At 36.6% G+C, this 23,288-nt stretch overlaps 1 protein-coding gene across 1 annotated transcript in view; it reads right to left on the reverse strand.

Annotated features, from left to right (window-relative positions):
- The window catches only part of LOC104525402 (palmitoyltransferase ZDHHC17-like), a gene marked incomplete at both ends in the record, with an annotated part of 27,635 nt that extends 8,517 nt beyond the window's left edge, over positions 1–19,118 (reverse strand). Inside the window, 4 exons of the mRNA XM_029085099.1 lie at positions 4,224–4,368; positions 5,771–5,848; positions 11,041–11,163; positions 19,015–19,118. Of these exons, the coding sequence (XP_028940932.1) occupies positions 4,224–4,368; positions 5,771–5,848; positions 11,041–11,163; positions 19,015–19,118 (450 nt within the window). The remainder of the gene's footprint in view (positions 1–4,223; positions 4,369–5,770; positions 5,849–11,040; positions 11,164–19,014) is intronic.
- Positions 19,119–23,288: the final 4,170 nt, after the last annotated feature.

The following is a 23,288-nucleotide window of genomic DNA, read 5'->3' on the forward strand; positions in this document are numbered from 1 at the left end:
TGTTCTGGTGAGTACCAACAGGCATTTTAGCATTCATTTCTTGTTTAACTCTCAGTGACAGGTCAATCTGGTATTGCTTATGGAGGGGTGTACTTATGCTGTTAGGACACCCCTACAAGGGTGTAGTTGGTTCTTACAGTACAAGCACTGTAAGAACCAAAGATTTCAATAATAAGTGATGCAATGATCAAAAATTGCACATACTGCGGCCCTCTGTGCGCATTTCAAGGGTGAACTCCGTGGACCACAACTGGCAAATTCTTCACTTGTTTCTGAAACAGAGCAAGTCTGATTCTGGAAGAGTACAACCTTGCATATGCAAAGATAACCAGACTTAATTCTAGGACACTAATACAAGATTCCACAAAAAGCCTCTGGAAAGGCAAAATTACAGGGGAGAAAGAGCTTCCTGCATGGAAAGGAGCTGTAGCAACTATTCTGCTGTGCAACGCTACTTTCTGAAAGCAATACAGCTGACGAGGTAGGATCCTGAATAGCAGCTACAGATCAGAGTAGCATTTAGGCTTACCAGGATATTTAAAAAGCAATGGTCAAACCAGTACTATGATACAATACAGCCTTTTCAAAAGCACAAGAGATTCCACTTAAAGTGTATTAAATTGCACAGAAAGAGACCAGGTATTTGACCCTCTTTAGAACCATTACTGGTTATTTCACAAAACACAGACCTTCATAGAAAGACCCATCACACCCTTGTTGAGAATGCTGTTCTCCATAAGGAAAAGATCTCTTTCAGATGGACTGTTGCCCAGGGAAAGGGAAGCAGCCTTCTAAAGAGATGATATACTTAGAAGTATATAGTAAAGAAGATTTATCAGGAAGGCTGAAAATGTTTCCTAATTTAGGAAAGACAAGTGCTAGTTATTTGCTAGAAGCAGAGATTTTGTAGGATTCTGGTGGAACAAACTGCGTGCAGACCAACAGGTGGCTCACCAAGGTAACACACAGAACTGAACCTACCTTGTTCTTTCTGTTCTGAATACTCTAGGCCACCAAACACAAAGTCAGTTTTGACAATCATGAGGAAGAAACAGGACTGGACCAGGACTGGACTTATAATTCTCTAAGTAACGTGCTGTAGGTCTTACACTGGCCTGAGCCCAGCAGAGAGAACAATCCTCAGCGCCAACAGTAGTAACAGTGCTTCGGAGCACTGCTCACAGACTGCAGCACCAAAGTAACCAAGGCTGCTGGTACCACACTGGCATCTCCCAACCTAGATGCCAACTACTCCTAGGCCATAGCTCAGAAGAAAGCCCTATGTATCTTGGGACAGTAGTTAACACATAGAATTCAACTCTAGAATAAAAAAAATACATACTTAATAGTTAAACTATGAGTATGAAATAGTTAAACTATAATTTTAGCTCCAGAATATTTCTTACAACGTGGTTTTACCCTAGTAGTAACTTTATGGTCACTCATTATCTGTGAATGAGGTAAATTATCTCATACATGCCACAAGACAAGAACACATTATTCAACCATCCAACATGCTGTGGCCATATCTTAACTTATTCCAGGGTGACTTGTTTGTGTACGCTAGGTCCTGATACGCCTTTGGCATTTAAGTAATGTAAGCACAGTGTCAAGCGTCAAGTAGCACAAGCATCAATTCTGAGCACTTCCAAGTGCCTTCAAGCTCTTTTCAGTTTTTTTCTTGCATTTTTTTTAAAGAATGATCTTACCTAGACTTGAACTGTGCTTCAGATTCTGTTAATGCTATCTGATTATTGTGTACTTGCCCCAGGTTTTATTTTGACCCAAGCAACCTACTGACACAAACAACATGAGCAAATTATGATACAGCCAGGTACCACAGTCTCAAAATTCAGTAAGAGACATGACTAAAAAGCAATGGCTATCAGCCACTGCTGCATCTTAGCTGAGCAGTACTTGCTGGCATTAAAGTGGGTTCACTTCCAACCAAGGCCGGAGGGCATCTGACCGAAAGTTCTTCCCCTACACTACACTCCAGAAGATAGAGGACTGGACTCAAGTCTCAGATTGGAAATTTTACCATTAGTTGCTGCAGCCCAGGAAAAGAGTGACGCAGCAACACTGAAGCTGGGTTCCAGCTCTGTCTCAAAAAGGTACAAGAAGCAATTAGGAGCAACTTCTTAATTCACCTGTCAGTTCTCTACACAGTTATGAAAGCTGGCTCTCCTCTGATCACTGCAGGTCCACAAACGCATCAGGATCAGAACTAACAAAGCACAACGGCCTACACTGACCTTTATTTTGGCATTTATTGAGTTGTCATTTACCACAAAGGTACTACAATTAGGTTCAGACAAAGGGCAAGCATGCGCTTTGGATATAAGAGAACCTGGTCTCTGTAAAGAGAAAAGGCAAAAAAAATTTGCAAGTAGTATACAGGGTAAGCCCACACAAGCAAAAGCAGTTCAAGTTGCCAAACCCAAATCATGGCACCACAAAGAAAGCGTGTGTGTGTGTGGGCGGGGGGGGAGTGGGGATTAATGACTTCATATACTTATTAAAGGACAATAAAAAGTAGAATCATGTATTTCACATAGCTTCTATAGAAACCATGTAGTTTCTGTAGTTGTATGTAGTATAGCTAGAGAACTATGAGTTTAGGGATTGTTATTACAATGCTATTGATATTACTATATTTTAAACATACGAATCAATACATAATTTTAAATTTGAATTTTTTTAAGTGCTTCCAAAAATGACTGTTAAAATTAATTCAAACTTATGGCATGGAACGGATACTTGATAACATTTGGGGGATTTAATAAGAATGATCCTTTTAAAAGCTGTTGATAAGGAGACCTGTTTCCAAGATAATAGGTTTTAAATTTTAAAGAAAGTTTTGTGCAGTTATGCATGTACACATGTAAAAGACACACAGATTCTTTTGGACTGAAGTGTTATATGCTCAGATAAATAGGACAAGTCTGTATATAAACATGAGGACAAACAAACATTTACAGGGAGACTTCATAATCACAGCAGAACATTTTAAAGGCCAATTATACTTCATTAATACTATGATTTAAACATGTTTGCACTTGTATAACATCTGCAAGATTTTTCTGGTAACACAAAACCCACATACAATTATACATAATTTGTGAATAAAATACAAAACTTCTTCCTGATGAAAAAGCATTTATCTCCAATCATTATCTCTTACAAAACAGTGATTATATATGATCAACCCCTTCTTGTGCCTAGCTTACTCTCTATCATACACTAAATACTGCTTTACCAAACAGTTCTCAGACACAAATAGAATACTGCAGGAGCAATAGTTTACTTTTTTACTTCTATAGGCACAGATAATTTTCTGCAGCAAATTTAGTATTTGTTTTACACAAACCAAACACACTGACTTCATAGCCATATTCTACCTAACTCACTGGACTGTACATCACTTGTTATTTCAAAGAATAAGTGGAATACAGAAGCATAAACAGCATTAGCAAGGCTGTAAAATGAGAGGAGGGCTTTGACTTTTCTATATGGCTTAACACTGCTAATGAAATTTGTACTTCAGACACATATCTGCGGCTGAGTAAATCTACAAATTATAACACAGGCTGAGTAGCAAAAAGGTGATTATGTTTTTGAGCATAGAGAATGAAGGATGGGAGACAACAAGAACAGTAATGAATACACATGCTATATACACCCTTTACAGATCTAGCAGTAATATAAGAGGCTAGCAAGAAGGGTTTGGGTTGGGGTTTTTTGTTGTGGTTTGTTTGTTTTTATTTACACATGCATGAAATTAGTAACAACAATAAATAAAAGTTGTGTACTGAGGTGTAAAAAAAGGATGACCTGTGACAACTCTTTGTCATTAGATTCTTCACCCAGGTATAACCTGAAGATTCTGTGAGGAATTCTAAAATATTTGCTATCATTGTCACCGTTAACATTTAAAGATTAAACTCAATAGAAGTGAAGAATGGTAAATTAATAACTGCTAGAAATATACTACACTAGACAGGTATGAATTAAAGCCAAAGTACTCAAACCTCTGTCAGAGGAAATTTAAGTTAGGAGGTGGTACATCAATACTGCAGTTTACAATAAAAGACATTTAATTATTTTTATGTTTAGTCACGCAAATATTTTGCATTTCCTGAATCACAGGTGTAAGTTTCAATTGTTTTCCTACTCTAATTTTGAATAGAATCTATTTAAATATGATATTACTTAAAATTTACCTGTCCCTTTGCTATCAGGTAAGCAACAATCGATGTATGTCCAAACTGGGCAGCCAAATGAATACAGCTACATCCTTCTCCATCAATGAGCGACGGATCTGCCCCATATTTCATCAGCTGTACAACCATGGATAAGTGACCCTGTCTAAATGTAACAAAACACAAAAAACCAAACAACTGAATAACTATATAGAGAAAAACTATTAAAATTTGAGTATTTGATTACAGCAAATACGCTTAGCAGCTAATTACAGTACCAGAGCTTCCACACTTTGACTCTTGCTTTGAAAACAAGAATTGTCATGATCTGATTCTGCAACTGAGTAAGCAAACTCATTCATATGAGCAAATTCTATGCAGCCAATACAGTCATCACATGCAACTCGCTTAAGTGTGTTTTATAGCAAAAAGACAGTCAACAAAAACCCCCAAGTTATTAGTTTAGAAATCTAGTCTACTGTGACTTCTTCCAAACCACATATGAAACCTGCTATTTTAAGAAATGTCAAGCTAGCTATATAATCTCACTCTTCGTGGGGCATATGGTTTATCTTTCTACTATTAAAACCAGTAGTGAGATAAAAATAGGAAGAAAAAAAAGGAAAACTGAAGGCCTACACTTCCTCCACACTACGTTAAAAGCTTAAGCATCTTTTAGGCATAATAAGCATAGGCATATCCTTCTTGTTGATATGGTGCTTAACTGTCAGCCCAGTTTCTGGCATGAGCAAAAGGGACTTTTCAATCTGTCAGAAGCAGCTTCGGACAATGCTTCACAGACCAACAGATTACAGCTACAAACACCAGGAAATTTAATCAAGTTTTTGTGCTATTAGCACAGAACTTGAGAATGTGATCTGTAACAAAAAGGAATAAATATACAAGCAAAAATCTTTGTAACCGAGGCCAAGAAGCAAGTCCTCATCTTTAGTAAACAAATTCTTTTGATAAATTAATTGTTCTAAAAACTAATTTTCTAAGTCTCCTTTTGCAGTCTACAGTGTTCCTTTCCCGTCTACTTCTAGGAGGTTGTCTGAAGAAACAGCTACTACTCAAAAGCTATCTTCAATTTTCCCACCCATTCATCGTTCTTGGACCATCTTCTAAATCAGAAATCTGATTTTAAGTGCACCTTAAAAAAAAAAAATCCATACACATAATAGAACACTGGAAGGACAATGTCACACTAAGACATCCCAAGCCCCATCTCGACAAGTGTTGCTGAACTTCAGAAGGCTGATAAAGATAAGATCTCCAAAATAAGAGTAAACTAGGTGACTACAGACACTAATTTTACTTTGCTCCTTTTCCTATCTTAGCAATCATCCTCCTCTACATCAGAATGAGGTAAGACAAAACCCAAACTATACGCTGAAAGCTCCTGTAGCTCAAACATACCACATTCAGTGTGCCCAGATACCAATGACTGAATTAATTCTCGTCCAAGGTATTCCCATAAAATACAGTAATTTCATAAATCAATCCCTAGCAGATTCTAAGCTAAGCAAAAACACAGGAAAAGAAATTTCCAGAGGACTTTTCCCCACCTTGTTGCCCAGTGAAGTGGGGTAGAATTTAAGTCTCCTCCAAGCTGATCAACGATAGCACCTTTTGATATATAGTATCTGGAATAACAGAAATAGTAAACATTATTGCTTGTTTTTGGTTAAATATAAAGGACACACAGTAAGCATTTTTGATGTTATGCAAAACAGGCAGTTACAGACCAGAAGATCAGAACCTTTACTTGCCCTCATATAACTTTCCTTTTAGAGGTCATGCATATCATACATTCAATTTTTTGCCTTTTTGATGTGAGTTGGGAGAGTAGGGATGCTTCCTACAGTGTTTTAAACATGCTGCTGTTTCCTAGTTTGTTTCTAGGGTAAAACAACATAATTGCTATATATGTTAGGACAAATTGTGCTACCACTGAAGTGTTTAAGAAAATTGATTCTTCTAAACTATTTTGAGGTTGCTACATTAAAAAGAGTTCAGAATTAATGGTAAAAGAATATTCTGCTACAAGACTAGCATGTTTAGAGAATTTTGGCTAAATGGCAAAATTATATACAATTCAACTTGCAGTACGTATCATCCCTGGAATGGCCCTGCTAAGTCACTGTTCCAAAAGCTCACATTTAAGTTACATGTTTAGCCAAGTACTAAGATTTTCACATACTTCTCAGTTGTTATCAATCTAAGGACAAAAATATCTAAGTATTGAAAAAAACACTTTGAAATGATGGGCTAGAAATTATTTTTCCATCAAGAACATGTATAAAAAGATGAACTACCTGCAGAGACATAACAAGTTCCTCATATTTAACTGCAGCAATTCATATGCATAGTCATTTGCACTGTTTCTGTGAATTGTTTTCCTTGGTGTTTTATATGGGATGCTAAACTGGCAATACTACTTTTCTTTGGTGAAAGAAAATGCACACCTTACAAAGAAATTAATGTTTTTAAAAAACAGGCCTTTCCAGAAGGCTTCTAGTTCTTTATTCACTACACTATAAACCAATGGAAAAAAAAAAAAAAAGTTATTACTAACAGACCTTGAAAAGTACTATCTAGCTATAGATTCTGAAGTGCTTGCACATTTCAAGTACCTTTGCCTGCAGACTTTTCGCTTTCAAAATACCTGTCAGGTATATACAAATGCTGCTCTCCCACCCACACAAATTGTCCTTCAAATCCTCAGCATTGAGTTTCTGGCACCTCAATTTCTTCTAAGTGTTTCAAGACATGTCAAGAAGAAGGGCAACAAACAGAACAATTTGAAAGACATTAAGTAACTATCTTCTTTTTCTTTAGTGCTTATTGATTCAGAGACTAAAACTTCAAAAACAGACCAAAAGTTACCTTTAGGAACAGAAACTGAAAAATGCATTAGCTATACATGTTCACATTACAAACCTCTAAAGGAAAAGTTCTTTTATACAGTTGCTTTAGAGCCATCAGACACAATGAAGTACTTCAGCAGACTCGCCAGTCATATAAACTCTGGTTTGTATAACAAACAAGATCTGGTCGGATTGATGCAGCCCACTCCATTAGTCTCCAACACAAAAGGAACAAAATTGTGACATCTCTCTGCTGAAGTTAAGCTTTTGTATTTCTCAATGAGAACAACCAAAGATTTTGCCAAAGTCTTGGTCCCTCGTAGGTGAAAAGACAAGACATATATAAGGTAAAGGGACAATGTAATTTTGTTATTGTGAAGCAAAGTATCAGCTACCAAAGAACAAATTTGAAAAAGACACTGAAAAGCTACTCAGTCCTCCTTGGGAAGGAGTTTCCAAGAAATCTTGTCAAGATAAAAGTACAGACAAATTCACAGTCAAAGCTCGGATCCATCCCACTCATGTGACAGCCACTCATGGCAAGGTGAACATTAAACAGATTGTCTTCATTCAAACACTGGTCCCCACAGAAACACAGACTATGTTCAGATTCTACCGAGCAGCAGCACTGCTTACTGGTTAGTACATTTTATTTAGAAGGAAGAACTTGCAGTCTGACAACTGGTAAAAGACAAGGGAGTCATCTCCTGCCAGATGGCTCACTGAAATAACATTTTATGTTTCCTTAAGGGTGTTCCAAGACTAAGTTGAGATTTATCACTGCGTTTTGGTTTCAGTACACATAAATGGTGAGATTTTTCTGCAAAACCAGACGGAGAACTTAAATCTCCTTGTCTAGGTAGATCTTGCAGAGGAATTTTGTGCTTGGTGAGAATGTCCCTGGAGAAAGGAAGAACTGAGTGATTCTACTTTCAGTGAGTCACCTAAGCTTCCATGCTGGAGGATGCCAGGTGTGCAAGTCCTATTTGAACAAATCTACCTACATGCAAAGCAAGCAGATATGATAAGAGGTTGCCTTAAGAAGAAGAAAATACTCCCACTGGTCTCGACATTAGGATCACTGAGTTTTTGCCAGGCATTTGAAAACTGCCACAGCTTGCATTCAGTGCTTGTGGGATCAAAGTCCATGCAGTCACTGTTGCCAGAAGGAGGAAAGGCAGAAGAGAAATCCCTGTCTGGGGAAAGTTCCACACAGGGAATGGGGAAATGCAAGCAGTAGGTAACTGTAGAGATACCAGGTCAAATTCTACACTTTTACAAAACTCAAGGGTGAAGGGAGAATACAGGGGACAAAACCTTCTGCACTCCTGACCAAAATTGAGTTGAAGGGAGAACAATAGATAGTGTCATGATGAAAAAAGAATTATGTTGTGGATGTCTCAACACTTATCCTTGATCCTATAGAAATAGTAAAAGATTCTGTAGCTTTCCTTATAAAATATCAGTGGGTTTCACTGTCATCTATGCTGAATCTCAAGTCTCACGATAGACAGGATGAGCAAATACAAAAAATAAGAGAAGTCTATTTCTAAGCCTGCACTCTCCACAGATGTGCTGCTAAGCTTCTTCATGGGGAAGACTTTAAAAGTCAAAACTCTGTTAGCAAGACACTGAGATCTGCTATCATGAGAGCAGACCACTCACACTTAAGACTATCTCTGTGATACCAAGCTTGCTAGCCAATGCGCACAAATAGTGGAGACTGGGGAAAGATGAGACGGGGTCAAACAAAAAGGAAAGACACAGAATAATTTCATTCTAAAGAAATAGAATAAAGCAGTGTCTCATAAAAGACAGAGTGAGAGAACACACAATATGCTGTGTGATATAAACTAAAATAAATCAAGACTCCCCCTAAAGACAGAGGAACTTAGAATGTAAGAACTGCATCAGGAGGAATGACTTTCAGATACAGTTAAACTCATTAGTAGTCACATGCACACTAGTATAAAGAGCAGGAAGAACATGCAATGCAGTATGTCACAGTGGTAGAGATACATCAAGAAGGGACGAGCTTTGATGTATTGTTGAGGAAAAAGGAAGAATTAGACCCATTACATTTAAGAACATTCAGGGCTCATACTACAATAACTTGGAAGAGATATGGCTGGTACAATTAAAGTTATGCTGAACTAAAATTCTCAGAACCAGTTTCCAGCACTCGAATGCAGGCAGAGAGATCTCCCTAAAATATAATAAAGACCAAACTGGAAATTCAGATAGAGATTTAAGCACAGACTTCAATCTATCTGAATCTGATATTTTGATTTTGAATCACCTTTATGTCCAATATAATTGCTACAGAAGTGAGTTGTTAGCAACACACTTGGAGGGAAAAAACAAAGTAAAATACACTGCGAAATAATCACGTGCTAAAGTCCTTCTTTAACAAATTTAGTTTCAAAAGAAAACTTCACTGCACTGTGAAGCTAATACATAAGTTAATACAGAAACATGATCCGCAATATAGGCCTATTTTTCCAAATGCCTCATGACATACTGATGTTATTAATTATGATAGTTGGCTCAATGTCATTCACTTTTCAGATCTTAAAAAGACATACCAAACGAGATGGAATCCATCTGTAATACATATATGTCTTCCAACAGCTCAAATAAGATGAACAATTCATTGCATATAATTCATTACACATTCAACATGGATAAAAAAGTGAGCTCAAAATAGAACACCTGCTTTTAGATGCTGTGCTTTTCTTAAAAAAAATAGCTACCTGAAAAATTTTATGCATCTGTTATTTCACAGCAACTTGTAAGATGATAACCATAAATAACCAGGACAACCCAGAAGGAAAATGGAATGAAAAGGAAGAAAACAATAGGATCTAAAATGTACTTTTACAGAAAAGGTTATTTAGGTAAACCAGGGTCCTGCATCACTTTTGCAAGAGTCTCTCTTTATCTATTTAACTTTCTTTTAAGCGAACTGCATCAGGGCACAGAAAGTCCTTTAAAAACAAGATGTGAAATGTGAACCTGAAATCTTCTAGGAACTCAAGACCTGGGCTGATCAAGGTGCTGGTGTTAGGCATACATGGGGAGAAGGTGCTTACATGAAGATGTTCTGCATTTGTTTTTACGTGTAATACACACACTCATTAATAAGGACTGTTTTGAAAAGTGGGCTGATTTAAGATGTGCAGTTTATAACAAATATTCTAGAAACCTGCTGATTCAATAATATTTTGTGTATTTAGATTTAATTGCATGAACTTAATTGTCTTTTTACTGGTAGAGAAAAAAACCAAAATATGTTCTATACACAAGTACTATGAATTATCCCTTCAAGATTTAAGCTCTCCATGTTCTGAAAGATAATAGGTTTTAAAACATAGTCTGAAATAGATAATAATGCTCCAGATTTTATAAACCAAAAAGTAGAAAAAATACCCCAAATTCCACAGCTCCCTCTATCAATGATTTTGTTATTACTTGAGAGGTGCTGCAATTTTACTTTTTGTACAGTTTTGTTTTGAAAAGGCAAAGAAGTTATTTAAGTTAGAACTTCTTGAAATGTTGAATAAAGTAGGAATTGCTCCTTGCATCACATTACTCTTGCTTATTCAAAAACATTCACTACCATCAAGCACCAAACTTCTCAAAAAAGAAATTTGGCATTTCAACAAGTATACCATAGTATAAAGAAATTGCATATGCAGCTGAAGAGCTGTTCTGCAGATTTATCTCACCTGAAAAGACTCTGAGCTCAACTTCTGGACATATAACAGGTTTTATTTTTGTTAACTGTCTCGTCAAAACATTGCTGCCAAAATGCAAATTAGGTCTTCTATAGTATTCCCCCTCTCCAAAATTTCAAGACCAAAAATTGAGATTTTAAGAGACTTAAGATTACTTAACACCTAAAAAAAAAAAATCATCATTTTTAAGGACGTGATTAGTTTATATTTAACTTAAAGGGTAATACATACTTCACCAGATCTATCCTGTTGTTGATTGCAGCCCAGTGGAGAAGCGTTACGTTTTCTTTATCTGGTTGTCGTACATCATAACCTGCTTCCACCAACTCTCTACATCGTTCGTATATGCCATACCTTGAAGAAGAAAACAAGATTTTTCAAAGCTGTTACCTTAGATAAAAATGCATTTGGCAAACACCATACCTAAGGTCACCATACAAAAGCTTCAACAGAAGAGAAATGAAGAAGAATCTTTACTTTCTGTTTCTATATGATTACAGATCTCCTGCCACAAGCAGCTTCCACTGGTAGAAGTTGTATTAATCAATTCGAGATTTTACAGAAAACTTGTCTCCACAGCAAACTGTGGAGCAAGCACAGAAAGCAGAGCAAGGCAAAATATAGATCAGCTTTATGTCAAGTATAAATAAAACTCTTTTCTTCCAAGGAATGCCACTACATTTGTTTCTCCCACCTCTGTTCTCCTTCCTTTCCATCTCTTAAGACCAAAATTGCTTAGCCAACTGATTTGACAGTATCTTCCTAAAATTCAGCAGATGACAAGACAATCAGGTCATTTACAAACACCAACAGAGCTCAAACACTTCCCATTTTTCTTCTCAGGTAACAAACAGCAATATTCCTGATATAAGTTAGTACCATTTTCTTTTTTATACCACTTCAAAATTCTATACTTTAATATTAAATTATTCCATTAAATATTACTATTAAATGTGAGCTATCAATGTGAAAAAAAAAATTCTGCATACATTTTGAAAGTTGAAACAAATCAGGAAGCATAAACATCACTTAGGCATCTAACAGAGGACTAACTCCACCATTAAGTAATGTTTGTCTTGATGCTTACACTGTTTTACCATCTATTTTAGTGGTAATAGAAGCAATGCAAAAAGGCAAGTAGAGATTACATTCCACCACCTAGGGTACAACCCACAGGGACCTCTCAAGTCTCAAGGAGGAGACTGATGTGTGGGCACACCTTGAAATAAAGATCAATGCCTTGTGCCGTCTGACTTCTGCTAGAGCAGAATTTTAACAGCCTCTCGAAGTTGGAATTTAAGTAAGTTTTCCTTATGCTGCCTCTACATTCTACTTTCTGCAGAAGAGACAACCTTAGACAACTTAAGGCCCTTCTGCTCCACTTGATTAGCTTGCAAACCTGATCCAGAGACCTTTCTTCCAGGGTAGTTACCATTCTTACTTTTTCTTTCATGTATTTGAATGGATCCTCAATCTGGACAGCGCTCCCATAGTGAGGTCTCAAGTGACTTAAGTCAACAAACCTCAAGAATGCTTTGCAAACCTACCACAGGTTTGAAGCACATAAATTAGTTGGACACTATTAAAAAGGTTACTAGGTTTAACAGTAAATCTGTTTTTTTAAAAAAAAAAACAAACCCTGTACTGCCTAAGACTGAGTTTAGCTGGCTTTCACCCTGTTTAAATAAGTAGTATTTATATACTTTTATATTAATAAAATATTCTAAGTTATTGGAAAGATAGAAAGAACACAAAAATGCTAACATATAAAGTGTAAGAGGTAATCATGTAAATCTTTCATGCAAAGGATTAGGATTTTCCTTACATGTACGGGTTTTGGTCAGGATCAAGTTAATTTTCTCCACAGTAGCTCCTGTGAGGCTAGGTTTTGGATTGGCAAGCAAAGCAGTGTTGATAACACACCAGTATTTTAGCTATTGCTGGGCAGCGCTTGCACAGCATCAAGGCCTTTTTTATTTCTCACATGATCCCATCAGTGAGAAGGCTGGGGGTGGGCAAGAAGCTGAGAGGGGACACAGCCAGGAGAGCTGACCTCAACTGACCAAAGGGATACCCCATTTCACACGACACAGTGCTCAGCAATAGAAGCTGGGGGAAGGAGGAATAAGGGGGAAGTTCGGAGTTACAGTGTTTGTCTTCCCAAGTGACTGTCGGGTGTGATAGAGCCCTGCTGCCCTGGAGATGGCTGAACACGCACCTGCTGATGGGAGGCACTGAATGAGTTCCTTATTTTGCTTTGCTTGCATGCACAGCTTTTGTTTTCCCTATTAAACTGTCTTTATCTCAACTAATGAGCTCTCACTTTTACCTTTTCCCCATCCCACTGGAAGGGAGTGAGCAAGCAGCTGTGTGGGGCTCAGCTGCCCACAGGGGTTACACAACAACATTACTTTTGGTCAGCTATGGTAAACCATACAAATTATTTAGATGAACGTCTTATCAAGTTAACTACACAACACATTTTTGTGGGGTTTTTTATTTTATTTAAAGCAAATCTCTTTATTTAAAGCAAAGAAAATGTGATGCTGCTTTCTGAAGAACTTTAATCAAGAGATGAAAATGAAGGAGAACTGTGGCAAGCATATGAACCAACTCTGCAGCCCCTTGAGGCAGAATGCTGTTCCAATGGCCCTGCAGAAGCCCTGACAGGATGCTCTAATTATGCTCCACTGATGTTTACAAATAGCGCCCTCTATAATTCACCCATACCGTGCTGTGAGGCCCGGGACAGAGACTAAGTAGCATGGGTTCAGATACAACAAGGAGTAGTAGGAATGGCTTCCTTCTCCAGGCTTGGCATTACAGACTTCCCCTCCTCCCCACTGGAAGGCAAACTGCAAGTCAGAGGTGATTCCTACTGCTTGGCCACAAAACAAATCATGATGCTTTCCAAAAGTTAAACTGTGAACGAGGTATATAGCAATTTCTCATTTAGATCACCATCAGTTTGTATGTTCCTAGCAATTTGTTTTGGTATCTGGAACTCAATCATAACTGATTACAAAAGATGGAATACACAAGGTATAATTTAATAACTCTTTAATTTATTAAATTGTCATAAGAGGACTTAGAATCCAGACAGGCAAAATCTGCCTGGCAAAGAAGGTTAGGAATGTACAACAATTTGTTCCTCTTCCTGGAAACAGCAGGCTCACTACAATTAAATATAACACTGAATCTGATGCAGACATGGTTTCTTGAGCTCTGTCCTAGAAAGGCAGTGTTCTTCTCTCACATATTAGCTACAGTCATCTTCCACCAATTTGCTGTACCTGACTTCACCATGCCTTCTCCAAAGGTTCATGACTGTTAAGATTACAAAGTGAGAAAGTCACCTATTTCAGACATTCAGCATAATCATGCTTATAATGTTGTTATAAAGGGCTCTACGACCTTCAAGAAAGGGGAATAGAGGAAAGGATTTAAATCCTTGCAAGAGACTGATGTATTAACCTCACAAATTTTCAGCATCTGGGTGAATTGTAGCAGGTGATGCTGTAAACATCTCTATAGTGTACAATTAAAGCGTATTATTGAGCTTGCCTTGTTCTGAAAGAAATGGTACTAGTTCTTCCAGGGCAAAAATACCATTGTGCAAGCTCATTTTGCTGTCACAATTTCTAAGTCATTTTGGTAACTAACCTGTAACATTTTATTTGTCAACACAGGTTAAAGATAGTCTAAACTTAATACTTTCAAAAATAGTATCCTAGAAGCTTTTTGCACTTTAAATAAGTAATCCATTTTTTTTTAATCTTTTGTCTGCAAGCACATCAAGACAGTGCCAACTTTGCTGCATGATTAACGTAAAATTTGGCCACAATACTAGGAAGGACTCTCTTCAGTGAGCACATCACCATGCCAACAAACAGTAGGTAAGCCAGGAGCTCACTCCCTCATCTTGCTATGTTGTAACTCCAATCAAAGCTCTTTTAACTGGAAATGCCATTAATAGAAAAAGTATCTTTATCTTTTGAAGTCTCATTCTCATGAATGATGGTGGTTAAATACTAACAAAGCCTTTCATACATTCTCATGGTTTTTGTGTTAAACAGAAAGACAGTTTTGTTTTCAACAGCAAAGGGATAACTCAAGAGCTGCTTAATAAACTATTAACAGTGATGTTGAGAGAAAAGAGAAATTCAGCTCTTGCGTATGTTCCAAAGCCTCAAATTGTCTAGACAGTTGTGGCTTTATTAGTAGTATGGTTAAAAAAAATCCCACCCTTCCATGTGAACTTCAGATATATTTCACTTTCATCAATATAATCAAATTCCATAGGCACAAATGACCAGGTATAAAGAATGTGTACCCGTGTCATGGTCTGTCCATCCTCTCCTGTGAATAGCTGAAAAAAGCCAGGAGTAATTGTCACTTTGGCCAACTCTGACCAACTGGAATTATTCCATATGTATCCTATTTTTTTTTCTTATCAGTTACCATATGAATGATGAGAAAGTGAGGAAAAAAGCATGTTCTCAAACATATCTAACAATTTTTTTTCCTGAGCAAGATCCAGCATATTTCATGCTACACTATTTCATAACACACATGACTTCATTTTGAATGATCTTGGTGAATAAAACTAACAGAAAAATTATCTTTCAATAATGAAATTGTAACACTTGAGCACAGGAATCAATCTTCCAGAAGTCATAAAAGCACTTGTTAATATCATTAATGTTTAATACTCATGTTCATAATGGCTATTTAACACACTTTCAGCATAGCTGGAATTTGCTCATGTTCACTACAAGCAGAAGGTGCCTATTCGCTCTCAACAGAACTGAAAAATCACAACACGAGGATGTGTCTCAGATTTTGTTCTCCTAGTCATAACCCATCATATATTTCACTACCTGTGAACATCAGCTTCTTTTCCTTAGTTTCACGGGTTAAAACATTTAAAACAAAACAAAGGCAGCAACTTTTAAAGTTACTACATTGACACAGTACTCTTCCTAAGACATCACATTCAAAGTTATGACTCCAGTCTTGGATGACACAGAGCTACTCCTCCCAGAAGAGACAGAAATAAATACACTCAACATGTCTCCATTAAATCTCACTTTTAAATCACTTATGACTTTTTTTTTTTTAAAACAAGGTTCCATTCCCTTGCAGGCCCAGTGAGAGCACTGAATGATACCACAGAGGAACAAAACCAGTACACAGCCACCCTCTGATTTTGCAGAGGCAGAAAGACTTTCACTGCAGTTCTAAGTGAAGTATTTATCAAGTATGAGTACGCACTGCTCCTTCAGTGCAACAGCAAAGGCAAGAACGGCTAATTTTTTTTTTAATACTGCTTTGAAGACAGATTTTCCAAATACATATGAGTGGCTTGCTTCTGCTTTCAGAAACACAGTGGAAACTATATGAACCAAACAGTTTTGCTATAACCAAATACAAGATGCCAAGAGATTACACACATTTTGTAACATCTGCAAAACAAAGGGCTAAGACATTAACACTTTTAATGCCACCTAGATGCCCTTGGACACGTTTGTAACAAAGCCAGTGAAAATTGTCCTTTATATCAATAGATATTAAAACCAAATGCTATGATTTTTACTACAGCGCAAATTTCTGCAAAATAAACACTGAGAGAGACTATTTTTGGTATGAAGCATTCCTAGGCCCCTACATCTGTGGGAGAGTTTATCAGGAACATAAAGGGGAAAAAAATATAAAGACTGATAAACTCTTTGCAATGATAAGAAGATCAGCTAAACCATTTTTTTCTATAGAGTCTTAATTTTCTTGTAAGAGGTTATTAGATTTGTAGCTCATAGCATATAAGCATGTTAATTTAATAAGTGTCCAATCTAGGACTAAGGAGATAAAGCACACAAATAGTTCAACAAGATATGAAACAATGAACAAGTACTTCTGGAAAAATGTGTGGAGCTTGCAAGACCTTATTTTCCTTCGCTGAAAAACATAAAAGCAAATGTATTATTTCACTAACATTGTTTTATTTCTCTGTAATCAAGTGCCAATAAACTCAACATCTCAAAACAGAATTCCACAGTCAAACAGCATACATGAAGTACAGGTAAGCTTTAAACCTTTTCATACCATTTTTCATCATCATCTTTAAAGTTTAAGGAACTATGTTCCCCATTTTCATGTATGTTGCAACACTAATATAACTACTTCCAGATGAGAAACTTTTAATAATGCAGCACATAACCATTGCCATTCTTACGGTATTCTATGAAAAAAATTAAGTGAATGACTAGCTACTTAAACGACATGATTAACTGCTTCCTGCTTACATTACCACAAATTTAATAGCAAACAATTCTACACTACAGCAAAATGCACCTTCTACCTGTCAAGAAGCCTGAAATTTAAGTGTTCTTACATGAAATGTCAAATCATTTTGGATAACAGATCAGTTTGACTTTTTTTTTTTTTAAAGAGGAAGATAGCTAATTATAATAATAAAGTTGTGTATCAGACCATTCTCAAGACCAACAGAACTTCATTTAACTAATGAAGCACCCAGCTTCATTAAGCACCCAGCTTCCATTTGACTGTATCACACTAACACCCACAGATGAGTGGCCCTTTTTTACAAAACTTGTTGTAGCATCTTACTTACATTAGCACTGAACTAAAAAGTAAACAAAGTCAGCAGATATTTTAAACTAAGTGAATATCGACTTTTGAGGACAAGTGGTAGAAAATAAAATCACTTATTTTTCATATATATAAAAGAGGTTACATTTCTACAAAAGTGAATAACTACATCATTTTAAGAGGAACTGTATATCTTTTTAGTAACACTGAATTAATATATTAGCAGCATTATTTATTTTATTCCTCTAGTCAGGGAAGTACTGTCCTGATACCTCAACTTGATCATATACCCATGCTGACAGTCCCCCTTCCCTGTGATACTAACCATTAGGGCTGTGACATGAAACTCAGCCCTCTTTGGTGAGATGTCATCCTCTCTGTAAATCACATCTCACCATGACTGGGAAGGAACACAACAGGTAACTCACTGCTCTGTTGATTCTTGTTTGAGGACACTAGACAAGAATTATAACAACTCGGCTGAAAGCACAGATCAGCCTGAATTTGAGGGCTGACGGGGACAAATGTGTTTTAGGGTTTCAAACATGCAATAAGCATACAAGGATGGAAGCAGGTAACTTGTAAAACCAGTTCTGCTATCATATTTCCATGCTTTTAAGAAGCAGCAGGTTGATGCTGTGTCAATATTTTCATTTCTAAAATTTCCCTAATATGAAGATTACAGGTTGTAGTACTACTATTAAAGTATTTAGAGCAACAGTTGCAAAGTCCATCAACCTCTATTTCAGGAAGCTGGATTCCTCACAACTCAAAACAAAAAGGGAAGGAAAGTACATACTTCCTAAACCCAAAGGGGGCCTGTGTCACATGCAGAGCTGCAAAGCTGCTTTCAGTTGGAGGAGTTGCCTTTTAAGGAGGAAAAAAAAAAAAATTATTTTAAGAAAAAAAAGACAAATACCTCACAAGATACATAATAGTTTAAGCATTCAAATTAAGAATACAACAAAAATAAAAATCTTACAGAACTCCCTGTCATCTCAGCTCGTTGAAGACAAGTGACAGTGGTCTCTCAACAGGAAACAACAGCAAGCTAAAACAGTGTCAGGAAAATTCTTCAGAAAGTCTGTTAGTTAGTATGTACTACAGGACTGTGTAGAAGACAAATTTGTATAATTCATCTGCATGAAGAATGCAATTACTAAGTTTGCTGTTTACTCCTAGAATCCTTTCTCAGCAGTAAACTCTTCCTAGCAGCACTAAAACTGCGGAATTGGAGACAATGAAGGAAGTTACAGAGACACATTCCTTCTAGCCTATAAATTATGTCAACAAATCAAGGAAACACTCATGTCTGCATATCAACGTTGCCCACTTACCTCTTAATCATCACCTACAGAAAATAAACATCAGCACCAACAGGAAGAAAACCATACCTTTTCTTCGAACAATCTGTCCACCTATATTTACAACTCTACCATAATTCCTATTAACATTAATTTTGTAGAGTTCACTTCTGAAATCTTGTACTACTGTGTCTACAAATACAGTTCACCTTCCACTTTACACAAATAAAAAACTCCATTTTACCGTTTTTTAACTAATACAGACAAATTCAACACTCGAAAATAAACTTACTGTGTGGCTTTGACAATGTCCCAAGTGCTGTAATCATCAATGTGGCTTTTCCGTCCAAGAGATTCACTATATCCATGGTTGTAATGGCTTTGAGGCTTTATTTCCTAAAAAAAGACAAGCTTGCTATTACAACAGCAAAATCAGCATTACTAAAGTTTCTCAGAAAAAAACAATTCTATAAGCAAAACTAAAAACAGTATCCAGTTCCCTATACTATAAAGTTACCTAAATCTGAAGGTGAGGTTCTGACCGGCCATGTTTCTCCACGTTTAAAAAAAAATAAGCTTTGTAGTAGAATTAGTTTCATCTACGAGCAAACACATAATATCTCACTAACCTATAAACAGCCAATAATCTGAATGTCAAACAGATTTTATCTAGTAAAAGCAACTAATTTTGCAAAGCAGGCCACTGCATTCCCTTGTAAAGATTTCAAACACCTTCCAGAAAACACCACTTGTAATAGCAGAGATCTGCCAAATCCTATGCTGGAGTATTTTTATAGAATGCTTAAAAAAAAAAAAAAAAAAAAAAGGTAACAGTAACTTTTTGTTTGTTTTGGGTAGGTTTTTTTATTTGTTTTTATAAATGCAACATAGCATAGCTAAAAAAAAGCTATTGGCCATAGAGTCTCACTCTGCTACTACAAATAAATATTATACATCAAATAGCATAGTCAAATACCTTCTGGAAAATAAATAATTGGGAATGATTAATACAAATTACTAGAATCTGCTGATACTTTATTGATTCTTCAGCTCCAGTCTCAGCTTTAGAGTTGATCTATGTATGTTTAACCTACGGGTCTAAGAAATAAGTGGTGTGACCATGACATGTTCTTCACCAAATATAGCTCCCTACAAACTTAATTCTTTTGATGAAGGGAAACACTTCAACTCTTAATGCTTCCCTTGGTGGAGTTTATACTAACACACTGTACTGACAGATCAACAACATACCATTTTTGTTCACAAACTGCACGCATGTGAAAGTCAGCTCAGCCAGCTGACACTGAATGATGAATGCTATACAGCTTCTAGACAACTTTCCATTTGCTACAAGTACTAGAGCTGATTGCCTCTGCCTATCACCTATGCAATTCAGCACAGCTACTTTTACTCTGTTTTCCCCAACATATAGTTCCATGAGCATAAATTTTATTTCTTTAATCTATTCCTGGAAGTACTTTATAAGCACCTTATGAAAGGCATTTAAGATTACAACTTAGTTATTAAAATGAGTAATCAACTTTTTCATTATTGTGCTAGACAGATTTTATTTTATTTTTTTTAAATAAAGCTATCCCAAGTCAAGCCAACCCTGGCCCACTACACCTAACCTTAACAAGGATTCCCTGTCACAAATCCCCACCACCTTCTCTCCCAAGAGGCGTATGTTGCCCCATTAGCTGAAGTGGCTAAGAGAGTTCCTATTGCCAAGACGAGCAGGTCTCCCCATCTCCCACGTTCTCTCAGCTGTGCAATAGTTTCTGCAGAAGGAGCTGTTGGTCCCAATGAGAAGTAACCTCTCGCTGTGCCCAGCTGTGGCTAGTTGGCTTCCTGTGACAACACTACCCAGCCCTCTGCTGACCGCAGGGGGAGCTTAAATACTGAACTTGCATGCAGACAAGTACACTGCCCTCTGACTCTCTTCATCCCGAGTTTACTCACCTCAGCTGTATAAACACAATGCCTTTCCAATAACTGGATCCTGGTAATTAAATCAGCCAACATTTTTTTTCTCATCAAACTTATTTTAAAGGTATTTCTACACTAAAATTATTACATGCCTTTTATCTATCTCTTTTAGAGAAGTAAAAAAAGAAGATTTAAGTCTGAAAACCACATTTTAAATATCTATTTCTAGATTTCAACATACTGAAGTGCCACTTAAGCAGAAGTCTAAAAACTTACATCTGGTATAACCTTGGAGTAAACTAGCAAGAAGGTAGTCTACCTGAAGATCCCAAAACTCTCAGTATTCATTTCAAACCCAAATAACTTCAGTTGAGCATGTTTGTATTTATTACATTCAGCATACATATTTCAGACAGGGAAAAATAATATCAAATAAAGAAAAATTCCAATACATGAAGCACATTTTGTAGTAATAAACTGATATAGTCATTTACACAGTTAGAATATTTATGATATTTTATACATTAAAAAAATACAAGAAATTCAAGTGTTTAGAGCTTTAAAACCAGAACATAGTAACACTGTGAACTGGTCCAGCAAAAGTCTTAATTTTCAAAATAGATTTATTCTTATGCATAGACTTTTCTTCAGAAAAAAAAATTAATTTTCAGCTTCATGCAGTACCTAAGTGATCAGCAGAATACACCTTTTCTTGACCACAATGTTATTTTGTGGCATTCAATTTTTCTTTCTAAGCCTGAAAAACTAATCAGATTAACCAATTAAGCATTGCCAGCCCTGCAGGAAGCTTGCTCTGTTGCCATTTCTACAGGGAAGACAACCTAAAAGTGTAACAGGGCATCTGCTGTCATACAAATTGTACGTCACCACCAATCTCTTACTAACCAGAAACATAGCTTCACTTTGTATTTGAAGAAGGCAACTGCTTAACCAAACCTTTTTTTTGCCCAGCTACTAGATAAGCCAGAGTGTTCTCTGGAGTAACATGCTGAAAAAGATAACAGAGGGCATTACAATTAAAAAAAAAAATAAAATATAAGGGAAGGATAAATTAATTATTTTGTCCCATGTGATTTTCTCTTTTTTTATCATATTAGAAAACAAAGCAGGATTTTTAGCATCTCTGTTCACCTATTATTATATCACATAACTGCAGCAGGATTTTATATATCAAATTGTAATGCTCAGATCCCGAAAAGTTAAAGGATAAATCAAGCACACAGAGGCCAGAAGAAAAGAAATTCACTGTCCTGGAGCACCTTGATGAGTAGATAGCAGTACAATGTACTTCTTAGCCTTCCATAGCTTCTGGAAGGGGAAAAAAGTATCTTCTTGTTATCTAGTAATTATCAAAAGCAAACTAAGAAACCTGGGTCATTTTTCAAGCAGATGTTAATTTACCAGGAACACTGTTTCTCTTCAGCTGCATTTTCCCTGACCACTTCAAGCACACAAACCAGGCTTCTGTTCCCGAGCCCGTACTAGACAGTCACAAGAGCTGCCCATTTACAAGCAGTGTAAATTAATGTCAGCCTAAAGCAACCATGAAACACAGTCTTATGATACTAATGCTTTCACAAAAAGGTTTATGGGAATACAACAGAATCTTAAGTATTAACTATTAACTATGTAAACTCAAAAAAGTGAGAGATTATATTCCTTAGCCCCTCCTACAGCTTATCTACTAGTTTTACTAAGGACTCAAAGGTAACCACAGTACCCTTAACTTTAAATAAAGATAATTTTTAATCTCCTTTTGTACTGACAGCATCTCTGAACTATTCTTTTTACAATTAAACTTTCAAATTTTGTTATATTAATGCAAAATAGCTGAATGATTAAAAAGTTTGATTTGAGGTGATGGCAAATATGACTGCCTGACACATAATGAGTGAGAAACAGTTCTCTGCCTCTGTTCCCCCAGTACTTACATTAGCAATTACAATCCATTTGTTTAATATCAGATCTGAATCCTCACCCAATACAGTCAGTTCTCTGTAGCCTGGACAGAGATTCCCAAGCTTAGACTCAAAATTTATCTCTTAGTATTGCCTATGCAACTTGACAGTCGCACACTGAGTGATAGTAGCATGCTGGCTACTACCAGTGCCTGCTACAGGATATGGCTCTTACCTGGCATTGTGAGTACCTAGCTCATAACTGCGATCTGCAGAGTGACTTTTTTGTTTCTAAATTAACAAACTGCCAGGAACCAAGATAAAGGAGACCCTGGATTTTGTGAATCACAATAATGCTTGATTCACCCAGTGACAGGTGATTTGGACCAGCCCACTGCAAACAATGCTGCTACACACTGTGCTTGGCTGACCAGGCACAACGTCAGAGAGGCGAGACAGCCCCCAGGAACAGAAAACAGCCTCTTCATTCCTAAAAGTTTTGCAGGGTTCTGAAAATCCTATGCAGGGCTAGGGCACAGTACTATAAATGCAGAAAAGTAATTTCTCCTAGTTATTCTAGAAAGAATGATTTAGAAAGAGATAATGAGAGACTGACATTAAGAGAATCTAGTATGGCTCTACATTGTTTTAGCTGGGCAAGTGACCAGTACACAGGAAATCAACTGACAGCCTGAAGCATGAGACCATCATAAGACTT

This window comes from Antrostomus carolinensis, unplaced genomic scaffold (genome assembly GCF_000700745.2).
Source record: "Antrostomus carolinensis isolate BGI_N321 unplaced genomic scaffold, ASM70074v2 scaffold20425, whole genome shotgun sequence".
NCBI classification, from domain to species: Eukaryota; Metazoa; Chordata; class Aves; order Caprimulgiformes; family Caprimulgidae; genus Antrostomus; species Antrostomus carolinensis.